At 35.3% G+C, this 24,772-nt stretch overlaps 2 protein-coding genes across 3 annotated transcripts; both read right to left on the bottom strand.

Annotated features, from left to right (window-relative positions):
- Positions 1-344: 344 nt before the first annotated feature.
- LOC110821101 (ethylene-responsive transcription factor ERF003-like) lies at positions 345-1,483 on the bottom strand. Its single transcript, XM_022050831.2, has 2 exons — positions 1,103-1,483; positions 345-983 (listed from the first exon to the last, which is right to left on the bottom strand). Exons 1-2 carry the CDS (start codon positions 1,183-1,185, stop codon positions 560-562), a joined length of 507 nt encoding a protein of 168 aa, XP_021906523.1. The 5' UTR covers positions 1,186-1,483; the 3' UTR covers positions 345-559.
- A 3,429-nt stretch (positions 1,484-4,912) lies between these two features.
- On the bottom strand, positions 4,913-24,630 carry RAE1 (Transducin/WD40 repeat-like superfamily protein). 2 transcript variants are annotated; one of them, XM_088220975.1, is made up of 12 exons: positions 24,416-24,629; positions 24,254-24,315; positions 23,902-23,988; positions 23,475-23,552; positions 23,181-23,374; positions 22,216-22,357; positions 19,902-19,982; positions 12,642-12,770; positions 6,399-6,476; positions 5,712-5,783; positions 5,471-5,551; positions 4,913-5,322 (listed from the first exon to the last, which is right to left on the bottom strand). In XM_088220975.1, the coding sequence occupies exons 2-12, from the start codon at positions 24,308-24,310 to the stop codon at positions 5,272-5,274; spliced, it is 1,050 nt and encodes a 349-aa protein (XP_088077101.1). In that variant the 5' UTR covers positions 24,311-24,315; positions 24,416-24,629; the 3' UTR covers positions 4,913-5,271. The 2 variants fall into 2 exon arrangements, with proteins under 2 accessions (XP_088077101.1, XP_088077102.1); XM_088220976.1 differs by lacking the exons at positions 4,913-5,322; positions 5,471-5,551 and adding an exon at positions 5,873-5,953 and having other exon boundaries at positions 24,416-24,630.
- Positions 24,631-24,772: the final 142 nt, after the last annotated feature.

Below are 24,772 nucleotides of genomic sequence, written 5' to 3'. Positions count from 1 at the left end.
AAAAAGGAAAAAGCAAGTGAGAAAACAATCAGAATGTTTGGCCACACACACAAAGCATAATCATATCCCTTCCATTTACTCAAACCCTCTTCATATTTCCCCCATTTCTACACCTCTCTTTCTTCCTCTCCAATTCTTCATATGTACACACAGACACACACTGAAACACATATGTATGAACTTTTTAAGATAAAAAAAATCTATGTATTTTATTAATTATATACTAATTATCATATCAGGAACTTAAACCTATAACCTAAATGGAGAGAAGTAAAAATTATCCCAACTAAGTGTTTGTTGATTATATGTATGTATAGTTAATATTGATTATGGGAAAAAAGAAATGAAGTGATGAGAATGATATATCTTCATTTGCCATATATAGGCTACGTACGCATATACATATACATTAATCTCTCATGTTGCTAATTGATTCCTAAGCTTACACAAGAAAGACAGGGATAGCTAAATAATAATACTAGATAAGACAAGAGAGAAGATAAAGAGCTGAAATTTCTCATAATAAATCCCAAAAATGAGTATGTATATATATATATCTCTATGTAGAAGTAACATAACAAAGCTCCATAGACCCATAATCAAGAAGCTCCTCAATCATCTGCTGAACATGATCTTCTTCAAGTTCCTTCAACTGTACTTGACTATTGCTCTGACTTTCCTCCCTACCGTTACCCTTTTCACTGCTCTTCCCGGCCATGCCGCCATTGTTGGCGAACCGGGTGTAGCGTGGTTCATGATGAGACTTTTTGTTGGGGACTTGAAGAGACGCCATGTGACATTTATGTAGCTTGGCTGCTAAAGTTGCAGAGAGAAGCTTAGAGGAAGAAGAAGAAGAAGAGTTGATGGGATCGTATGGGAAATTTGTGCGAGCTTTTGATCCGCACATGAGCCTTGCTGCCTCGTCGTATGCTCTTGCTGCATCCTCGGCTGTCTCGAACGTGCCTAGCCATATTCTTGTCTTCCTGCAAAGAAAAAAAAATAGAAAAAAAAAATCATACCCATATCAGTTAGAAGTAAATATATATGTATATTGATGTAGTAGGAAATGGGTATGTATATAGACGAGGTGAAAGGAAATTACAGGGTAGGGTGGCGGATTTCGGAGACCCAGGAGCCCCAATGTCTTTGACGAACACCGCGGTATCTTTGTTGAGGTCTAGCCATGGCTGTCCAAAGTAGGAAGGTTGAGGGAGAGGAAAACTGTTCGTGATACGTGTGAGAACAGGAGGAAAATGCAGAGGACTTCAAAGGCTATATATATAATATATGTATAGTGTTTATTGCGGCCTTTTACCAATCAATAGTTTTGCACATTGCTGTCAGGACCCACCTCGTACACAATTTTTTTTTTTTTCTTTTGTCATTTTGCTCATCTTTCTTCTTCCTCTTCTTCTTCCTTCTTTTCTGTCTGATAATCCTTTTTCCAGGGTTAATAAAAAGCTTGATTTAACACCTTTGCTTCTATTATATGAACCCTGCTTGGCACGTAGCTATATACATACATACATATATATATATATATGTGTGTGTTAAAGTTTTTAAAGTACGTGGGTGACATCATATTTACTAAAGATAGGGAGTAGAGAAAGCCATGTTTGATGTAAATTACAAGCTCAGCCTCTGTAATTAAATGCAGTAGCTGCTATATTTGACCAAACATTGCTAGAAATATATAATTAATGAGATTAGATCATCCTTCACATGTCAGTTTGCTATTTACATTACCCAATGCATTATATCATTCAATTTTGTCTTGGGAATTACCATTAGATATGTTATGTTACACAAATTAGGTCATCTATATAAACCCATTTAATTTTCCCCAAAATTAGTTTTTGGGTCTTTTTTTTTTTTAATTTTCTCCTTTCAATTTGAATTTTTCCAACTTGGTATCTTGAAATTGACTTGTTTTAGGTCAAGCCTCTCTCTTTTTTTTTTTTTTTGGGTTCATGAAATTGGGTTGCATAGATATGGTGGGTATATAGATATAGTGCTGATTTTACTTCTCTGGTGCAGGGCACCAATACCATCTTGTTCGAGCAGAAAAATTAAGACATCATAAGGTTTTTGAGTAGCTAAAACAAGATCAATACCAATAGATTCATTCAATTACAAATATATTATTCAATTACAAATTTTGAAAGGTAAGAAATAACTTGTAAAGAAAGATCAGAAGAATTTTGAGACCCTTTGTAACTATTATATTATTATAGATATCTCCTAATATAATTATTTTTATTTGTATCATATGTATAATATTATAATTTTTTTAAACAAATAAATAAATAATTCTCTTATATTTTTAATTTATTATGTTTATTTCAATTAAAAAAAATTTATTAACATAAAATATTTTTTTACTTTAAAAATTAATACACTCGATTAAAATTTAATTCAATATATTTAATATATATATATATATATATATATATCGTTATATTAATATTGCATTTAATTAAAAATTATATTAGTGTGTTATTATTATTATTATTTTTAAAATTAAGATCTATTCATTTTTCTTTTTTTGTCATATCAAAATAATAGAAAACAACATATAGATTCATCACTTATTTTTGGTTGAAGCCTATATTTTCATGAACTTGATATATATATATATATATATATATATTAGATATGATTATATTTTGGATGAGTGATGGAATGATTATAGCAACTTCATTTCTCATCAATATCTACACAAGTTCTTGTCTGCCGCCATCAGAATTTAACTTAGAAATGGAGAAAGCGGCTGCTGTCATCATCTTCTTCTTCTTCTTCATTCTTTTTATTATTATTATTACAATAATAATAGTAGATTTATATATAAATTAAAGAGATACCTATACATATTTATTATAACATAAATTTTTATAAACATATATAGAATGCGAATATATAAATTTTTATAATAAAAAAATAATTATTATTATTCAGTCTAAACAAAAATTAAAATTAATTCTTTAATTAAAAAAATAACCATTATATTTTGTTGATTTATAATATTATTATAATTGAAATAGTATATGGGGCAGTGCCACGTAAGTTGCAATCAGAAATTTGTAAACTTTTAAAGATGAATAGATAATTGTTGACGTCAATTACTGACCAAATTGTGTATATATATGTATGTATATACCAAATTTTTTTGGTGTGGTCCAAAACAGGATAACTATACATCGCCTATAAATACATGTTTGCTTACGTCTACCTCCCTGCTCAACTGTTGTTTGGATATCATCAAATCCAATATACATACATACATATATATAATATATATATATAAGATTTAATCCAAAAGAAGAACTGTGTTAAATGTATTGGGCTGGCCGAGCCCAATGATAAAGGCTGAATTGGTCACAACAACTGCTCTCAAGCGTGTGTAAGTATCCACATATGCATATATATATATATATATATATATATATATATATAAAGGGTGTTTGTGCACCACATTTGACCAGAATATATTTCTTGAAAACCCTGTTAGAGTTTTTTTTTGTCTGTCTTGTATTTCTTCTTCGTTTCTTTTGTAAATCTCTAAAATTCGAACTCAGAAATAGTTTGAATAACGAAAGAAGACAAGTGAATGGTTTTGGTCAGCTCAGTGAGCTTTATGGTTGGATATTAAAGGAACAGAATCAAACAATTCAACAACAACATCTCTAACCAAATGAAGAATAAACCGTGCAGCAAAAAGAAGAAAAGAAAAAGGTAATATTGTCTAAGGGAAACATTTAATTTCTCCCAAGAAAACAAAATAACACACACATATATATATATATATATATATATATATATATTCAAAAGGAAAAGGCTCAGTATGTATGTGTGTATATATATATATATATATATATGTATGTAGTTTTTCCATGTTTTAATTTAGGGCTCAAGAGAAAAAGGCAAAGATAAGGCGTGCTAATGTATAATCATAAGTCATATATGAGGCCAAAAAGACAAATTAAAAAGGGATGGCATCCTTTCTTGTGGCATTATTGATGTTTTAAGTATTCTTTTCTTGCTATCTACTCAAAAACTATGATTAAATAAAATATTAATATAAATTTATATATTCTATTAATTGAGAAATAAATATACATAAAATATAAAATAATATGCTATCGAGTCTGATTTAAATTTATAATTTTTATACGTTGCATGTCAACAACAGACAGACTTTCAATCATTTATTCTCGTATCAATGCAAATATGCAAATCCAATCGGTATCTTACTGTATTGGAATTACTCTTTGACGTAATTTTTCTTCAGATTTGTATCGCTATCAGCTCAACATTTGCTTAACAGACTTCTACTACATCACTGCTATGCCAACCTATATTCAACAAAGCTAAAGAGATTATGATAAAAATAAAAATAACATATGTAATAGAAATCTCATATTTATTCCATTGGAGATGTAAATTTTGCACAATCAAAAGCAAAAACTCACTCATCTTTGAATGAATTCAACAAAATTCTATTCTATTACTTACATTTCCCGACACTATTTAACTAAGATGTTTTAAAAAGAGGTTACTAAAAAACTTAGATCAACAACTCTTCCATCTGAAAGAAGAGTTTTGATGATTTTTCTAACTTTAAAATTTGTATTTCATAAAATATAAAAAGTCAAATCTAAAAAAATCACGAAAAAAAGTAACGATTTAAGAAGAACAACTTTCTAATTCGAATAAACCAGTTATAGTGGACAAATTCTCGCACTTCAGTTGCCCTTTTTCCTTTCTTATTGAAAGGTGTCTTGAACTTACTTCGCAGGAGGATTCACATATCGCATTTTTATTTAAGTCATGTAATTTCTTCTGATTTCTGCGCTATAATCTAAAAATGGAGATAATAAGGGAGAAGATGGAGTTCCTCTTTGGAGACTGGAGGTAAGAAAGATATTAAGTTTTCTCTCGGATGTTGTGACTGAAATCGTTTTCTTCTCATCACCTAGGGCCTGACACAACACCCCGCAAAATAAACCACACCAAATAATATAAAAACATCTTGCCCTTTACATATTCATTCACTTGTTGGCTTTGGGAGAAAAACAAAATCATTGACCGACCCACCTTAGTTGCTTCCTTTTCCTAATCTACAACTACACTAGTATGCTGACACAGCAAAACCTAAGTCTGATTCATGTACCAATCAACAGGAACGTAGGGGAAAAAAATGGGTGAGGGAGGAGGTGTTTTCATCCAACCATTTTCATCTTCTTCTTTCCGCAGCTCCAGTAACAAGCAATTTCATTTTCTACCGCTTGTTCCAACTCGCGGCTTTCCTTTAACCTCAGACTCCTGCGTTATTAAAAGCATGCTTAGTTGCAAGCATCAAAATATTTTGTAACTTGCTTATTAAAAATATATATATTTTGTAACTTGCTGCAGCACAAAATCATCTAATACTCTACCATAATTACATTTGTAATCATGCACATGAACATACCTGTGGCACGTGCAGGAAGATGTAATTCTTTGCTGCAGCTGGGTTATGATTTTCTGCACCCTTACTCCAGTCATAGCAGACCTAAAGAGAAATTTTTTGGCGGTAGAGTGTCAGTCCTGGCCCTTTCTAATTTTATCTTTCAAAATTTAAATCAAAATTAAAGATAGAATCAGCCCTAGGCCTAGACACTTCAATTAAAAAAGAGGAATAACCGATTACGAAAATATATTGCGACACAAACCGAGTATGCAAAAATTGAGCCATCATTGTTGAAGGTACTGCAAGGAATTGGTTGGCTGCACCGTGACATGGCCTGATATCCATGAATAGTTGAATTACACAAAAAGCTACTTCAGATTAAAGAAGAAAATATAATAAAACTGATGCAAATAATAAAAATACTCAGAACAAATTAACAAGAGAAGACAGGATGAGCAGGTGTCCAGGACGCTTGAAGAGGAGGAAAGCCACAAAAAATGAAAACTGGAAGATCAAAATGCAGAAGACAGTTACCAATCCAATGCCAAACCAAAATTTGGAACACCAAAATACAACACACTAGATGCAAATTTAAGTGGCAACAACATAAGGGAAAAAAAAATAAAATTAAATGAAAATGGTGAAGTAAAATGTCAAGATCGCTGATGGCTAAAGCACAATATGAAAGGGCAAACAAGAATTTGCAGATGAGGAAGAATTGTTTTAGTTTATAAAATACATTTTGTGTAATTAAACAACACAAATATGTAAAGCAGACAAAAAAGAAGCAACTCCTCCAGCAATGAAAGCAACAAAACCAACATGAAGCCCCAAGATAAAGGACGATAAGAAAAAAGAGAACCCTGACATGTTTGAATATAGAGAATGGAACATAGAGATACAGGACGTGCAAGATAACAAGCAACATTGAAAAGGGATCTGGAAGCACCTTGAGTCTTTGCTTACTATCCTTGTCCCAGAAATTAAAAGCACCATCTGATCCAGCAGTAGCAAAAGTATGGTGTATCTGAAACAGATGACAGCTATATGAGATTATGAGCTATTAAGAAGTAGCATCTCCTCTAGAGTCTCAGACTGACATATAGTAGACCTGATAATCTAAATCTACAAAAGGAAACCATCTTCACCAAAGTTGATGTAGTTCTCACATATGTGAACCAAAGGTACTTCTAGTTTTGCTCCTCAAACTTTCATGTAGTTCTAACTTACTTGATCTGATGAGTATTCATTTTTTTCCTCAAAGCTCCTCAAATCCCAAATAATCATAATTTTTTTTTTTAAAAATAAAAGAGTAGTATTAATATCAAAAGGTGCTACGGGAGCACCCCCAATGTACATAATTTACATCTCGATTAGCATATCTACAAAATTACCTAAATTATCAAAACAATCAAGGTTATGTCCTAAAATATAAGAGCCAAAAGAGTTAAACAAGTTATCATTGATGATGTTAAAATCAGATTCGACTCCTTCGAAAGCCTGTTTGTTTCTGTACAAAATGAAGGAATAAATTCCAAATTAATTAGGTTTATTTTTCCAGCTATTTTCATTTTGTTTAAAATAAATATATTAGCTATACATTTTCTGTTTTCTGCTGTAAACGGAGGCAGTCACAAAGTTAGTGGAGAATAACTAATTTCGATTTTTCCTCCTCCCCATAATTCTGATAGGAGTTTGTTAAACTTTAGGTTGTATACATACACACATTTGGCGAACGGAAATGATAAGCAGAAGCATTATTTCATCCATTAAATTCTTTATGGTATCAGAGCTTACCTGATCCAAAAGAAAAGAGATCCCTGCTGAGCCAACGTCTCCAATGGCCACGGGTAAGCTTCCGTCTTCTTCACTAGAAGTTTCCTCTGGTTCCTATCATTACACAGCAACCACCAGAGCTGTGAGTGAGATGTCATCGTCCTGTATCACAGGACGCAAACTCGACGGCAGCAACTACTTTCAATGGTCGTCGTCTGTCCGCTTATTCATCAGCGGAAAAGGGCGTTACGAGCACCTCACTGCAAGCTCGTGCCTCCTCCAGCGTCTGACTCAAATGCGCAAGTCTGGGATATTGAAGACAGCATGGTCATGTCCTATCTTATCATCTCGATAACTCCTGAAATCGGAGAGAATTTCCCTCTTTACGAAATTGCCCACGAAATTTGAAAGGCAGTTCAAGAATTTTACTCCAGCAAGGAGAACACCTCGACTATTTTTGAAATCGAATCAACACTCCATGACTTTTGGCAAGGTGAGTTGAACGTCACTCAGTATTACAATCTCCTAACCTGTAATTGGCAGCAAATGGATGTCTTTGAAGAGTGTCGTTGGAGCTGTCCCGAGTACGCGAAAAGCTTCAAAGCTTTCGTTGAAGAGAAGCGAATCTTCAAATTTTTGCTAGGGCTGAACAAGAATCTCGATGAGATTTGGGGACGTGTACTGAACACCAAGCCATTGCTGAGCCTTCCGGAAGCTTTTTCTGAGGTTCGACGTGAGGAGAACCGTCGGAAGGTCATGATGGGAGAGATTGACCAAACTCACCCGACTGAAAATGCTTCATCACTCACGACTCGAGCTGTTGACAGTCGAACGAAGAAGAGGCCCTGGTGCGATCACTGTCGGAAGCTAGGGCACACTTAGGATCGTTGCTGGAAACTTCACGGCAAACCAAGCGACTGGAAACCATCTTCGGCTGAGTGGAAGACGTCGAAGGCAGAGAGCTCCAGCAAGCATCAAGGGAATCACGTTGTTGCTAAGGAAATGTCCCCTGATGCAGTGGAAAAAGACTCATTTATCCTTGAACAGTTGGAAGCCCTCCAACGTATTCTATCCAAGAAATCTTACCCGGTCAGTGCCTCTGTGGCACATAAAGATAATATTCTTGGCTTGTCTGTTTTTTTAAAAAAAAAGGCAGGTGTGGATGGTAAACTCTGGAGCATCTGACCATATGAGTGGAGATGCCTCAATGTTTGAAAATTATAGAAGATGTAAAGAAAATTTTTCAATCAGAATTACAGATGGTTTTCTCTCAAAAGTGGTTGGAATGGGTTCCGTAAATTTGTCTCCAAATTTGACTCTTTGTTCAGTTTTCTATGTTCCAAATTTAGACTATAATTTATTATCAATCAGCAAACTATGTGAAGATTTGAAATGTGCTGCAAAATTTGTTTCTAATATTTGTAATTTTCAAGACTTGAACTCGGGGAGAACGATTAGCAGTGCTAGGATGAGTTTAAGATTATATTTGCTTCAAGTCAATGCTTCTAAAAGACAAGCTCACAATGCAGTATGTGCAAACTCTGTTTCTATTTCTGCAAATAATGATCATGATATTATGTTGTGGCACTATAAACTACGACATCCAAATTTCATGTACTCAAAAAAAATGTTCTCATTACAATTTAAAGAAAAAAATCCAGTTTCATTATATGTTAATTTTCTAAACATATTCGAAGTTCATTTCCTAACTTGCCATACAAACTCTCAAAACCATTTGCATTAATTCATAGTGATGTATGGGGCCCTTCCAGGGTTTCCAACATTTTCGGAACTAGGTGGTTTGTATCTTTTATTGATGACCATACAAGAATCACCTGGGTATTTTTCACGAAAGAAAAATCTGAAGTGAGATCTCTGTTTAAAAAATTCCATACAATAATTCGAACCCAATTTCATGCTACCATCCAAGTGTTGAAATCCGACAATACTTGTGAATATTTTGAAACTACCCTTGAAAAATACTTTATTGAACATGCCATTATTCATCAAAGATCCTATGTCCATACTCCACAGTAAAATGGCATAGCCGAAAAGAAAAATAAACATATCCTTAAGGTTGCCAGATCATTCATGTTCACCACCCATGTCCCAAAATTTCTTTGGGGAGAGGACTGTTCTTTCAGCTACCTATTTGATTAATCGGATGCCCTCCCGTATTTTACAGTTTCAATCACCCTACACTATCCTCTCAAAAGCCTTTCCCGATTCACACATCTTAAACATTTTACCACTTAAAGTCTTTGGTTGTTCAGCATATGTCCATGTTCATAAACATTTTCATGGAAAATTAGACCCAAGAGCAATAAAATGTATTTTTGTTGGGTACTCTACTAATCAAAAAGGATACAAATGTCTAGTTTCAAACTCCCGCCGTTTTTATAATACAATGGACGTCATATTTTTTGAGAACCAACCATTTTATCCCACTATTGATATTCAGGGGAAAACATTCACTCAGAAATATCAGTTGTGAGATGCGAGTGTACCTCCTCTATACCCACAAAATCCACCACCAGACAAATCTTCCTTGGAACCTGAACCCGAAACCTCACAAAAGAAACCTAAACCAAAACCAGTTACAGAAAACACATTACCTGCAGCGAGTGAGTTACGTGTCTATACAAGAAGAAACAAAGGAAAAGCACCTGAATCATCCCAGCATTGCCATGAATCCACTCTTAATCCAGGTAATGTAATCTCTGTATCAAATCTTGATTTTGATATTCCTATTACTTTGAGAAAGGGTACCCGGACATGCACCAAACATCCTATACAAGATTATATTTTATTGGACAAATTGTCCTCAGAACATCATGCTTTTGCATGCAGGATAGACAGCAGCTCACCAGAACCCAGAACAATACATGAGGCTTTAGAAATTTCAGAATGATAGATATCTTTCCTAGATGAGATCAAAGCACTTGAAAAGAATGAGACATGGGAGCTAACTGATCTATCTCCAGAAAAGCGTCAAGTGGAGTGCAAATGGGTCTTTACAACCAAATATAACCCAGATGGGAATGTGAATCGGTTTAAGCCCCGCCTAGTAGCCAAAGACTATACTCAATCATATTGTGTAGACTATTTGGAGACGTTTGCACCAGTTGCCAAGCACAATACTATTTGGGTACTTCTCTCACTTGCATTTAATTTTGATTGGCCACTTTATCAACTAAATGTAAAGAATGCATTCCTTTATGGCGATTTGGAAGAAGAAGTGTATATGGATATACTATCAGGGTTTGAAATAACAGACAATCCTCAGAAAGTGTATAAACTGAAGAAATCACTCTATGGCCTAAAACAATCTCCAAGGGCATGGTTTGATAAATTCACAAGAGTCGTAAAGCATGAAGGATATGAACAATGTCAATCCGATCATACACTGTTTGTCAAACACTGCATCTCAGGTAAAAAAGCTATTTTGATTGTATACGTTAATAATATCATTCTTACAGGAGATTCAGAAATTCAAAGAATTCCTGATCAGAGAATTTGAAATAAAAGATCTTGTGGTACTGAAATACCCTCGGTATAGAAGTTGCTAGATCCAAAAAAGAAATTTCAGTATTTCAACGAAAGTACGTTCTGGATCTCTTAAAGAAGACTGGGATGTTAGGAAGCAAACCCGCTGACACCCCGATGGATTCAGTTATCAAACTTGAATCCAGAATCAGTGATAAAATGGTTGACAAAGGAAGATACCAGAGACTTGTTAGGAAACTTATCTACTTAACACATACAAGACCAAACATCAGTTTTGCAGTGAATACAGTAAATCAATTCATGAATCATCCAATTGAAGATCACATGAGAGCTGTGTATCGAATTCTGAAGTATCTCAAGATAACTCCAGGACAAGAATTGTTCTTTCAGAAAACAGAAAGAAGAAGTATTGAAATTTACATTGATGCAGATTGGACAGGTTCTACAGATGACAGAAGATCTATATTAGGATATTATACCTATATTTGGGGTAACCTGGTTACCTGGAGAAGTAAGAAACAGTCGGTTGCGTCTCGCAACAGTGCAGAATCTGAATTTAGGGCGCTTGCTCATGGTATTTGTGAAGGTGTATGTTTGAATAGGATACTTGAAGAATTAAAAACCCTTAACAATATGTCTATGAAAGTATGGTGTGACAACTAATCAACTATCAGCATGGCCAAAAACCCAGTACACTATGATAGAATTAAACATGTGCAGATCGACCGCCATTTTATCAAAGAAAAATTAGAAAATAGAACTATTACTCTTATGCACATTCCAACGAATCAACAGATTGCAGATATTTTAACAAAAACTCTATTTAAAAGAAACTTTGATAACATAATATACACTCTAGGTTTACTATACATATATGTAAACTAGATTGAGGGTTAGTGTAGAAAATGAGGAAATAAATTCCAAATTAGTTAGGTTTATTTTTCCAGCTATTTTCATTTTGTTTAAAATAAGTATATTAGCTATACATATTCTATTTTCTCCTGTAAACAGAGGCAATCACAAAGTTGGTGGAGAATAACCAATTTTGATTTTTCCTCATCCCCATAATTCTGTTAGGAGTTCGTTAGAATTTACGCTGTATATATAGACACCTTTGGTGAATGGAAATGATACGCAGAAACATTACTTCCTCTATTAAATTCTTTAGTTTCTTTCCTTCCAGATGACCCAAAATATAATAAGAAGAATAAGTCTGGTGAATTTATTACTGCTGCCTAGGCCCTACCAAGCCATCAATTCCGAGTTAACATTTTCAGACATTACACAAGAGATCCCCAGCAGCCCTAGGATCATGTTCCAGAGGCATTTCAAAAGGATGTGATTACAAGTTTCCAAGACTTCCTTACAAAGGAAACATCTATAAACAATTGTGTGGCCTCTTTTCAACAAATTATCAAGTGTGAGTATCTTCTCCTTTGCAGCTTTCCAAGCAAAGAATGATATCCTTGGAGGAGCACCAAATTTCCATACTATCTTGGATGGAAAAGTTCTTTGAATATTCTGTTTTTGACCATCCAGAAAGCAATACAGCAAATTGACAGAAAATAATCATGGTTAAAGAGGAAACACACAGACAGATAAGCACCACAGTCGATAAACAATCTTATAAATTATATAGGATTTGAGTAAATAAATACTAATAGTAGGATGTGCATGTTTGTATAGCACTAATTATCAGCAGCAGTAAACAACTTTGTATTAATATCTAAATTATGCTTTCACCACATGAAAAACACAAATTCAACTCACCATACAATAACTATTTAAACCCGTTAAAATGAAAAACTACCAGGTGGAAGATAAAGCTATTACACAGCTAAGCTAAAACACAAATAAATGAGTAATCACAAAAGTACGTAAGAACTTGGTACTACCAAAGCAGACTTACCGGGTGGAAGTTCAAAGAGTTAACAGAATATATCTCATTTCCATCTCTATGGCATTTGAAAGTGAAGTTCTTGGTCTGTTGTGAATCATCCAGGTGATGTACACCAACTCTCCCTTCGATTGATCCAACCTAGTGTCATCATAATACCAGATTCAACATATCCATCCACCATGGTTTGAATGATAAAGCTTTACCAACAAGAACTAAAGCCCTAAAGCAAAGGGCATCTATAAGAACAGAGTTAGCATAAGTAAAACATGACGAGGATAACAAGTAAAAAGAGACACTAGCGTGAAAAGGAAGCATACATATATCACCAGATAGAGTAACAGATTAGTGATGATGAAACTAATTAGTGCAAAAAATGTACTAATTTAAACAAATCGTGAATTGAGAAATACTTAGCTCTGATTTGTTCTGGGAATCAACCTTTTATAGATGGCTTACATAATGTTATTACAGTACATCTTATCTCCTATTTCCTTCAGTGCTTATACATGCATTTAGCATCCACTTTGAAATAAAGAAAGTTTTTTTTTTTTTTAAAGAAAAGTACAGAAATGTATTAATGACAGGTACCAAGGAGGCACCACCCATGTACAAAAATTACACATCAATAAGTATATTTATAATAGAAGCAAAGCCTACGTTATTATCAATATCGTGGCCTAATATAATAGCACCAAAATAGTAGAACCAATTGTCTTTTAAGGTATTGAACTATAGTTCAATACCATCAAAAACACACTTGTTTCTTTCCTTGCAAATGACCCAAAATATAGTAAGAGGAATGAGCTGGAAAAACTTATTTCTTTTATCGAGGTCGTCCCAAACAAGTAATTCACCATAGATAGTGTTAGCCGTGACCCAGGATAACCCCAAAAAGCTGAGGACCATTGCCCAAAGTTTATGAGAGATCGGGCACCATAGAAGAAGGTGGCTGCAAGATTCCGGACCCATTTTACAAAGGTAACATCTGTTTGCAATGGGTATTCCTCTTTTCATTAGATTATCCAAAGTTAAAATTTTTTCCTTTGTAGCTTCCCAAGAGAAAAAAGATATCGTGGGTGGGGCACCCGATCTCCAGATGATTTTGGCAGGGAACTTCCTTTGGTTGCAATTTATCCAGTCATCCAGAAAATCATAAAATGAGCTGACAGTAAAATAGCCATTGCTCTCGTATTTCCAGCACAGCCTATCATCATGATGTTTTAAGTGGATGTGGAACAGTGTGTGAAGCAGGTTTTCATATTCTTCAATTTCCCAATCATGTAAATTCCTCATAACAGTGAAATTCCAGCTGTGAAGGCTGCCAGGAGAGACTATATCTTTCACAAAACCATTTTTGAAGCTACAGATGACATAAATTTGTGGAAACTTGTCCTTAAGAGAAAGTGATCCGCACCAAATGTCATTCCAAAATTGAACTTTGTTACCATTACCAATGATCCAGTCAGTACAGTTTAGAAGAGCTTGGCTGATATTCATGATGTTCCTCCAGAGGCTTGTGCCATATTTATATTTTTTGATGTGTGATAGGCTCTTTTGATTGTCAACAAACCATTTACAGTCTAACTTTTTTCCATAAACTTTTTGGTTCATTCCAATACCTCCAGATCCATTTCCCAAGGAGGGCTTTGTTCAATTTGACGAGAGTTCTCAATCCCAGACTGCCATCCCACACTGGTTTTTTGACTTCTTTCCAAACGAGATGATATTTTTTCTTTTCATTGTCCACATCACCCCATAAGAAGTTACACTGAATTGTTTATAATTTTTTCGCAATCTTAGTTAGTAAATTGAGCACCGAAAGATAATAAATAGGCAAGTTGGAGAGTGTGCTCTTGACAAGAGTAAGTCTTCCTCCCTTCGATAAAAATTTCTTTTTCCATGTTGCTAATCTGTTTTGCACCATATCAATAACCGGATCCCATTTCTTGCTGTCATTATGTTTAGCACCCAGCGGCACACCAAGGTAATTAATAGGCAGATTTGAGCTTCTGCAGTTTAGTGTAGCATTAAGGTAGCCCATATCATCATCACCAGCACCCAAAATAACAAGTTCAAATTTGTGTAAGTTGATTTTTAGTCCAGAGACTGTCTGAAAACAAGCTAGAATGCATTTCAAGAGAATAAGAGAATGAGTCTCCGGCTGGCAGAAAATAAGGGTGTCGTCGGCAAAAAATAAATGAGAGATTTCAATCGTTCTATTTCGCTTGCCAACATTAATACCCTTTAACATATGCATATTCTTTGCTTGCGCAATTAGTTTATGTAAAGCCTCCATAACAATGATAAAAAGGAGTGGAGAGAGTGGATCGCCAAGCCTTAACGCTCTTGAAGCGGAGAAAAATGTTGAAGGTCCTCCATTAACCATTACTGCAAAGGCGGAGGTAGTGATACAAAATCTGATCCAGCTTCTCCATTTCTGGCCAAACCCCATTATTCTAAGCATGTATTCAATAAAATCCCAGTGAACATGATCAAAAGCTTTTTCCATGTCAAGTTTACACATAATATCTTTTTTGTTACTTCTAGTAACATCACCAACAATCTCATTAGCAATCAAAATAGCATCTGAAATCTGTCACCCGGGAACAAAAACAGGCTAACAATCACTAATGATTTTACCAAGAATTTTACCGAGTCGTTTAGCAAGGACTTTTGACAGAAGTTTGTATATACACCCAACAAGGCTAATTGGTCAAAAGTCATTAATATTCTCAGGTTAGATCTTTTTGGAATCATAACCAGAAATGTGAAAATCATTGAAGAATTCAGTGACATCACTTTTGATTACGTTCCAGAAAGTTTGAAGGAACTTGAAGTTGAAACCGTCCAGACTGGGAGTCTTATCACCATCACATTCACGAAAACAGTCCAGAATTTCATTTTCAGTGAAATTATCCTCAAGATATTCTCTGTCCCTTTCAGAGTTGCAGTTAAAAGACAAATTATCCGGTTGTAGTCTGTGTTCATGCTGTTCAGAGTATAGGTTCTGAAAATAGTTTTTTGCACCTTCCCTGAGAGCCTCATTTCCTTTGATTCTGTTATTCCCAATGGTGAGTTTTTCCACATAGTTGATACATCGTCTGTGGTTTGCAAGCATATGGAAATACTTTGAATTTCTGTCACCATCTTTAATCCATTTTTCTCTGTTTCCATGATATAGCCTCCATATGGAGTTTGTTGGACAGCAATAATTTCAGGTTCTTTCTTTTTTCTCTGTCATCAGCAAATGGCAGCATGCTTTCCTCTTTTCTATCTAAATCCTCAATTTCCACCAGAATATCATTGATGCCATCTTCTTCTTTTCTGCCAGTTTCATCAGCCCAGCTTTTGATTTCGGCTTTGAGGAGCTTAAGTTTTGTAGCAATTATGTAGCTAATTGTACCCTTTATAGTCAACTTACACCATGTATCTGCAACCAATTTCCTGGAATTGTCCAGCACCAGCCATTTATTATCAATCCTGAAGGGGATGGGGCCCCGTTGAATCCCATCCGACGACAAAAGAATGGGGAAGTGATGGAGAGAATTTTCTGGTTTAGGTTAGGGAGAACAGCAAGAAAATTGGTAGTGATGAGGAACCTGTCAATTCTAGAAGAAGAAGAATGCTCCCTTAAGTTGCTCTATGTCCATTCTCCCCCTCTCCCCTAGTAAGGGAAGATCATTGAGATCCAAACAGTCAAGGAGTGAGTTGAATTCCTCAATATCCTTAGGAGTTGTGTGACCACTTAATCTTTCAGAACATTTCAGAATCAAGTTGAAGTCACCCCCCACAATTCCCCTGTCACCCCCAAGAATTCTTAATATGTGCAAGTTCAGTTCCCAACATGTTGCGTTCCTCACTGTTGCCTCTACAATAAACTCCAGAAAAATACCAATGGTCTCCATTAGGTAAATTAGAGAAGAGAAAAGATAGAGTGGTCTCACTCAGAATTACATCGTTGCAAATCACACAATCCTTCTTCCACATAATCAGAATGCCGCCAGCAAAACCTTTGGCTGGAAGAAAATTTCAACCAACATCCTCCATCCTCCAGAAGCTGCCGATAATTTTCTCATTTATCGTATTCATTTTGGTTTCTAAAAGACAAATCATTGAGGATTTCTATTCGTGAAGGCAGCCCTTAATGATTGTTCTTTTCCTTTGGTCGTTTATGTCCCGTACATTCCAAGAAAAAATTTTATCAATCATTTAGTATTTTGAATTTCAGCCCCGCCTTCTTTGTTCCTCTTGTTTCTCCCATAGTAATTAACGGAAGATTGAAATCTTGAGTTCCCTTCTTTTTACTGTGCTCCAATAATAGTGGTTCAATATTGACATTTCCCGCTTCACTTGCACGCTCGACAAAGAATTCCCTTGCGTCTATTACTTGAGAAGGAAAGGAAGCACCGAGATGCTGGCTGATGCAATAGATATTGTTAAAAAACCAATCAGAGAAGAGTTTTGAGTCAGACCTTGGAGTCTCTAATAAGCGTGTCTAAAGCCCATAATATATCTGGTAAGGATGTTTCATTTTTAAGCTGCGAATCATTATCCAATATGTGCTCCTTGTCAAGACTAGGAACAACCATCTCAGCTCCCATGATTGATCTCTATTCTTCTTCCAAAATCGAGACATTGTTAGATAAGGGAGAAGAAGTCCAAGTGTTGGAGCATAAAGCTGAAGCAGCCATGTTGTTAAGTTCGACTTCAGCAGAGTTGGGACCCAAGTTAGGGCACGAATTCGACTCAGGTTCTTTTGATTCGATTGAGAATTTTCTTTAAGTGGGACTTGATTGCTTTTTCTTTTTCCTCTAGATCAGCTGGACCATCTTAGTGAACGCCATCGGGTTGGACAATTTATTTATAACTTTACTTGGCCCGGCTTGATTTGTCCATTTTTCTTTTTTAGCCCAGGTGTATTTGGGCCTTTTGTTATGCATTGTAGTCTCTCGCTTATGGAGTGTTTTTGGACCATCAATCAGGTCAGGTCACTTGCTCCCTTGCCGTCTTTCCCCCAATAGATGAAAAATTTTGAATTTCAAATTTCGGGTCGTTGGGGGTCAGGCCAGGTCGATTCTTCTTCACCCGAATAGGGTTTTCAGTTTTTGAAGCAAGAACTGCCGCATAAGAAGTCTCTGTTGTTAAGAGGGGAAAATGAGGGTTGTGATTGCACTTTGCGCAGCAGAAGATAACTGTGACAGGTTTCCGAGATAATGAAGGCACAGATGAGGTAGTCAAACTTCAGTTAGTCACCGCAGAATCACTTTTTTTGAAGGGGTTAACCATAGGGACCTCAGCAAGTTCGAATATGGATCTCATGATGCGCCACCACCCACTAGCTCCATACCCATCTGGGATGACGATCCTTTTCTCATGGTTATCCTTCAGCTCTGAGAGGGCAAGGAATCGACCCATTCGGTTCCAGCCAAGAGCCAACAAAAGATCATGGAATCGGCCTTTGAAATTTCTCCCACATGTTCGTCCGTCTTTGTTCCAGTAAAAATCACTCAATGCATTCACAATCCAAGAAACTTCCTCTTTGCTCATTTTAATAGTTACTCTAATGTCGCGACCATTTTCACTGATTCTGATACCATTGAGCTTTTTCCCATCACAAGCAATGTTGAAAGATTTATTTCCAGTAAGGACAAACCTTTTTGAATGGGAAGAGGTCATGTTGTGGGTCCAGGTTGCTTAGTCCGGTTGGCCATTGTGGCCAACCTAGCCGTAGAAGGGATCTCGGGGGCTAGGTTTTGTGCTGGGATACAGAGGAAGAGAGGAAATATAGAGTTTCAGTGAGAGCAGAGGTTGGGATTCAGTGAGATAGAGAGAGAATTTTAGAGAGAGAAGACAAAGTTCAAAATCAACCCCAACTTGGAATAAAGAGAAATGACATCTTAGCTTACATATCTGGTCATCACCTTCTTATTTTATTTTATTTTTCCTGGATATGCTAATCCATTCATATCAAACTTTTCAGTACCTAAATCTGCCCAACACACTGCCTAAACCACTCGTTTACCAATTGCTTTATACACTATGAAAACCCAAATTGCCAAAAGGGAAATGAGACCCAAGCCATGATCCAATAAACTTCAAATATCGCAAACGTACTCCCCCAATAATGAACAAACTACAGTAGAAAGAGCCATACTCATAAGGAAACATACAGATAAATCTGTAGATACCATAGAATCTACACATTCTGTAAGAATTCAGTAAAAAGAATTTATAATTGAATGCAATAAGTATATGATGCATATTAACATACAGGTTAACGATGACTGTCAAAGGTAGTTAGCTGACAACTTAAAGTCAGCAGATTTCATAATTAAAATTAGCAGATTTTACACTTAAATCAGCAGATTTCGCAATTAAAGTAATAGATTTCACAATTAAAGTCATTGACTTCACACTTAATTCAGCAGATTTTATGCTTTGTCCAGCTTTGACAAGTATCTCATATCTTTGAAAATCTTTTATTCTTTCTTAATTTAGGATATACTAGCTGTAGATCAAATCTTTATATTATATTTTAGCTAAGTTTAGGGCTAAAAATCAAATTATATTTTACTTATATATATATATAATGGGAATTCTCCACTGAGAGAACATGCTTTTCTGCCTAAAAATTCTCTAAATCTTACAGACTCTCTAGGGAACCTTAAATGCCTGGTTCTCTGATTTCAAATTTTTATAATTTGTATATTGTTATTCAAATTATAAAACAACTGCAGATACTATTAATTGCTGGAGGCTTAACCATAGTGAAAACATACACAACCAAACAGACCATTCAAAAGGTGGAGAATTGGAAGTTAATAAAATAAGTATGTACATGATCTATTATGTATTGGGAATATTTAGCTTATTTACAACATAAACTAGTTTTGAGGTTAACAAATCCTTAGGAAAGTTATTTAGTTTCTCATCTAGTCTAGTAGCTTCTGTTCAGCTTAATTTCCTATTAAAAATCCCTATTTTATTAGGAACTCTATATTCCTGTTTTCTTTTATGGTTGGTGTCTCTGTAAAAGATGCCACAAGCATAGCTTCAGGTTCAGACTTCTATAACACTAATTCGATAAATCTAAGAATTCTGAATTGGTTATTGCTGATATATCTCAGTCTCTTGCTCTCATTTAATTTACCTATAGTTGTAGGTTCAACCTCTTGTTGTATCACATCACATCACAATATTATGAAAGAGTAAGAAATCTCCCACAGTGAAGAAAAAATTTAAAAAGAGGAAAAGAAAAATAACTCATACCAAAAAACCTTGTTGATCAGGAAAGGCTGCAAGACACCTTGTTTGATATTTCAGGGGTGAAGCAATTCTCTTGAACTCAGTCTGTTAACGTTCAACCAAAAAACCTTTAGAAGGGCTTGAGATGTAAATTAAAGAAAATAATATAGAGCTAAGTGCATCAAGTAAAATGGTCAGTATTCAGGTATAGTAAGACCAAACACCTCCAAAACCGTATATATAACATGGTAAGCTCAACCAATTTATTATTATCATAAACATGCTCCAAATGCACTTCTATCAATGGCAAGAACTAAAGATTTCAAACAAGGGAGTAAATTTTAACAATCTACAGCATTTAAACAGGAAAACTGGAAAACAATAGGATGTACGACTTATGGATCAATATCTTTGCATTAGATTTTTTAAACCTCAGTACCAACTTTAAATTGGTCAGACAACAGTAATGAGAGAAAAGTGCTTTGGTGCTAAAATTTAAGCATGCTTTTAGAAAATAAATTTATTAAAATAAGTAGCATAATTTCTTACTAAATATTTATTACCGAATAAATCAAAATTTCATCATGGCTTTAGACAAAATAAAGTAAGCTTAAGGAACTTCAGCCTGAAATCAGGAAAAAAATATCACCAAGGTTTCTTCAAAAGATTATCTGCGGAAATTACATTTTAGTACAGTGTTTGAAACTTGGTTAGAAAAAGTTTAACATATCCCATAATGAAGACTTCTAATGATTCTGCTGCAATTAACAGTTTACATATCCTTATAATTATGTTTATTTGATTATGGAACCACTAAGATTCAGAAATGAAAAAAAAAAAAAGGAACGAGAAAACCCGCTCAACTTCCATTATGTTGGCAAACCACATCACAAGCAGGATTTTATTATTAACCCCAACTCCACCACCAGAAAAAGCAAGTTAATGCATCTAACCACTCTAACAAAAGTTGTTGCCCTTAAGGTATTATAGTCATTCAAGTGCTTTTTATCTCTTTCTTTTTTCTTTTTTAAATTAAATGAAAGTATTATTATGCACAAGGTACCGAGGGGGTACCACCCAAATACAAACTAATTACATGTCAATCAAGTAGTCTATGACAACAGCAAAGTCAACCAAGTCTTTGATGTCATGATTTAACAAAATAAAGCCAAAAGTATGAATTCATCTATCCCTAATTTTTGTAAAGTTAGTCCCTATACCCTCAAAAACTCTCTCATTTTTCCTTCCACACCCAAAATATAATAAGTGGAATAAGGAAAAAATGATTTTCTTTTTACAAAAGCCACCCATGCCCGCAGCTCATTTCTCACACGACCAACCATAACCCAATTTAACTCTAATAGCCCAAAAACAGAGGTCCATATGTTGTATGTCACTGGGCAAGATAATAATAAATGATTGCACAATTCCTCAGCAACATGACATTAGTAGCATCTATTAACAAGCACATTTCCCTTCCTTTTTAGCATGTCCAAAGTCAAAATGCATTCATTAGTTGCTTCCCATGCAAAAAAAGCAATTCTAGGAGGGGTTTTAGATTTCCATATTTGCTTATAAGGAGCTGACTTGCTACGACTGTTATCATTCTTAGTTAGAAAGCTATACAAAGATTTCACCGAGAAACCTTTCTTCTCATCCAGCTTCCAAAGTCTTTTATCATTTTCATTGTTCAAATTCATGTCATTCAGGGACGATAACAGGCTGCTATACTCATCAATTTCCTAGTCGTGCAGACTTCTCTTCACCTTCACATCCCACAACCTTCCCTCCCCCACAATCTCATACATCTCCTCCACCTTTGCATCCTTGTTGCAAGCAATGTCAAAAATTCTTTTGAATCTGTCCTTTAATCTGAAATTCCCCATCCATTCATCTTACCAAAACCTAGCCCCATTACCCCTGCCAACCTGTCAACCCACACAGCCCTTGATGCATTTTATCTCTTTCAAACAAAATTTCTGCCGAAACTCTGATGAAAGACGACATGACTAGTGAATCTACATTAATGCCCCATGATTAAAGCCCTTAAAAACAATTTGAGCATTCTAGTCTCTTCAATGAAAGTAGAATACTCTAGTTAGAGAAACGAATGACAAGAAGATTTAGATTCTCATGTCAGTGAATAATAGATGGACAAAAATTTCCTAGCTACAAAATCAAATATGGTCGAATTTGGCCACCGGTCGAAGTCTATAATCAACAACCAAGACTGCATTCAATCATCTCTCTCCTCATTATAACAATATTAATAACTTGGTCCTTACATAGAATCTTTTTAATTGAAAAAACAAAGAAATAGAAAGGAAGAATTACTTACCTGTGGGCTCTGCAAGTTAAAGACTATCAAATTTCTATCTGCAGTGCCAACAACCATCAGAGGATGTTTTACTGTCAGTGCATAGCAGCGTTCAGGAAGTTGTTGAGTATGAACTGGATTAGGCTGTCTGGTGTCCCAATATCTAAATATCAGTAGCAAACCAGTAAGAATACTTGTCGACTATCAGAACAAGGAGGTCAGAAGTTAATTTTGAAGATATCACATTACAACAAGTAATAAATGACATGCGAGGTTGTAGGAGTTACCATACAGAACAAGCATTGGGATTGTGGTGAAGCTCGAAACTTAAAGACATGACAGAACAATTAAGATACGAGTGATATTGGTACATAGAAATGAAAACATTAAGACATTACCAGAGACTATCAGGGGGGTAGTTATGAATTTTGAAAAGGTTCACAATAATTTGATGAAAGGCTGCCAGGGAAGTAACAAAAACATAGAAAAGGCCAACCATATATGACACTTATGAATACTTCCCATTTAGAAAAGCAGGTTTTAGTCCATTAAGCATATCCTAGTCATGTAAGTATTAAAACCAGTTGCTAAAAGTCCATATTTCAGTATCCTTCCAATCCCTTTACAACCACCAGTTACAGACACAATTAATCATATCAGAACAGAGAAAGCACCCACAACATAAGCTGCTAAACCTCCATGCCAGAAACAATAGTGTCATGACATCAAGGAAGATCGTATTCTGCTATCAGATGACTATACTTTCCTTGATGTTCATGTACTGACCCAGTTTACAAGAAGGTGAGGTTGCTTCCAGAAAGAATGTGGACTCATCACAACATGCTACGATTGAACCTAAAAATCCACAATAGCATTCAAAATGCACTTGCGGTCAATACATCTAGTTTAGTGCAAACATATTGGCAGATAAAAGATGCAATCGACTAAATTATCTGTATTTCTGAAGAGGAGGAAATAACTGTTACCTTAAAGTTTTGTCCCAGCTTCCTGTTACTAGGAGGCTCATCTCTGGGATCCAAGCAATCTCTTTAATTGGTGCGTCGTGCATTGCAATAGTCACAGCTTGACCACCCGAGAGTAAAGGCCACATCTTCACTTGCTTATCGCAGCCTCCAGTAAATACAGTTGTGCCATCATCTTTCCAGGTAGAGCATAATACCTTTTCAATATACAGAGCAAAGTGAGTAGTTAGTTACTGGCATGCAAAACTCATAAGCAAAGAGGTATATCTCCAAATACCAAAGAGTGCAGCATATTACCGGCTGATCATGTGACATTGATGTTTTGGGAGCACTTGCTAAAGCAGTTCCATTTTTTGATATTTCCCAACACCTCACCTGCAAAATTATTGCAAACAAGGTGTACTACTGGTTAATCCTACCCATCTATTGGAAACAAAAGAGTAAGAAAACTAAAGATACAAAACAGATATTTTCTAAAAAAAGGAGATACAAAACAAAAATGAACAAATTAGAAGAATAGATTAAACTCTTGCTAAAACTAATAAATATCCTATTTTGATTTCTTGAAAGAAGAGAAAATCATACTGTAACTGTCTTTTCTCGATAATTTATGTTTTTATACTTGTTTAAATAGGATTTCACGTCATAGGAGCAATGGTGGCAGCTAAATTTTTCAATCCTTCAACAGTATGTGGTTTTTGAGTAAGAATTTGAGATGACAAACCTGGTTATCCCATGAAGTTGCGATCAGAAAATTGGCCTTAGAACTGAAACTAAGACTTGAAATAGAATCACCAGGAGCTGGAGTAACCTACAATCAAGTATTTACCATTAACCCTCGTCAACAAAATCAATAAAAAAAACTAAGAATAATGCATAACTATAGAAAGTTATAACTGAAAAAATCAAGGAGAAGTCAAATATCCAAATTCTGCCAGGTCGATTTATAGGTAAAATTCCACATAAAATATCGCAGTATACTAAAACTAGTTTGCAATAAGCAACTCTGAAACCCAATAAACCAGCAATGAAGAAAAATAAACACCTAATAAAGCCACTTCCCAGTCGTAACTGACCTCAAATGATTTATTAGGATTTGTATTCGCAGTAGCAGCCGCACCAAAAGTGGCCATTAAGACTGCCGAACAATGAATCCCAGCAGTAAAAAAATTAGAGTGGAAAATGTAAACCTGCAACCTAGAATGAATACAGAGAACACAGAGCGAAGCAAGAGATACCTTCCGGCGAGCGAGAAGAACACAGAAGAAAGAATTTTGATTCAAAAGGAGAGGGAAAGCAAAGTGTGCATAGTATAGGGAAAGAAAAAGAAGCTGTGCGGTATATTACGTATATATATATATATATATGCGGGAGAGCACACAGACAGGCGCGTCGCGTGGGAAAGCAGCAGGTTAAGGTAAAGGCGTAGCGTTAGATGAACGCCCGATGAGTGACCCGGGTAGTCAACTGTTTTCAAGAGTGGAAGAAAATCTCACGAGAAAATGAAAGAATATCGGGTAAAACCCATTTCTTTTTTGGAAATGGGCCGAGCCCATGGCCCATTTTGAAGCAATTTTTATAGGAAATGTTTTAAT

Source organism: Carica papaya, chromosome 5 (assembly GCF_054855325.1).
Source record: "Carica papaya isolate Zhongbai chromosome 5, ASM5485532v1, whole genome shotgun sequence".
Taxonomy (NCBI): Eukaryota; Viridiplantae; Streptophyta; class Magnoliopsida; order Brassicales; family Caricaceae; genus Carica; species Carica papaya.
This window is presented reverse-complemented; position numbering and strand designations above follow the sequence as displayed.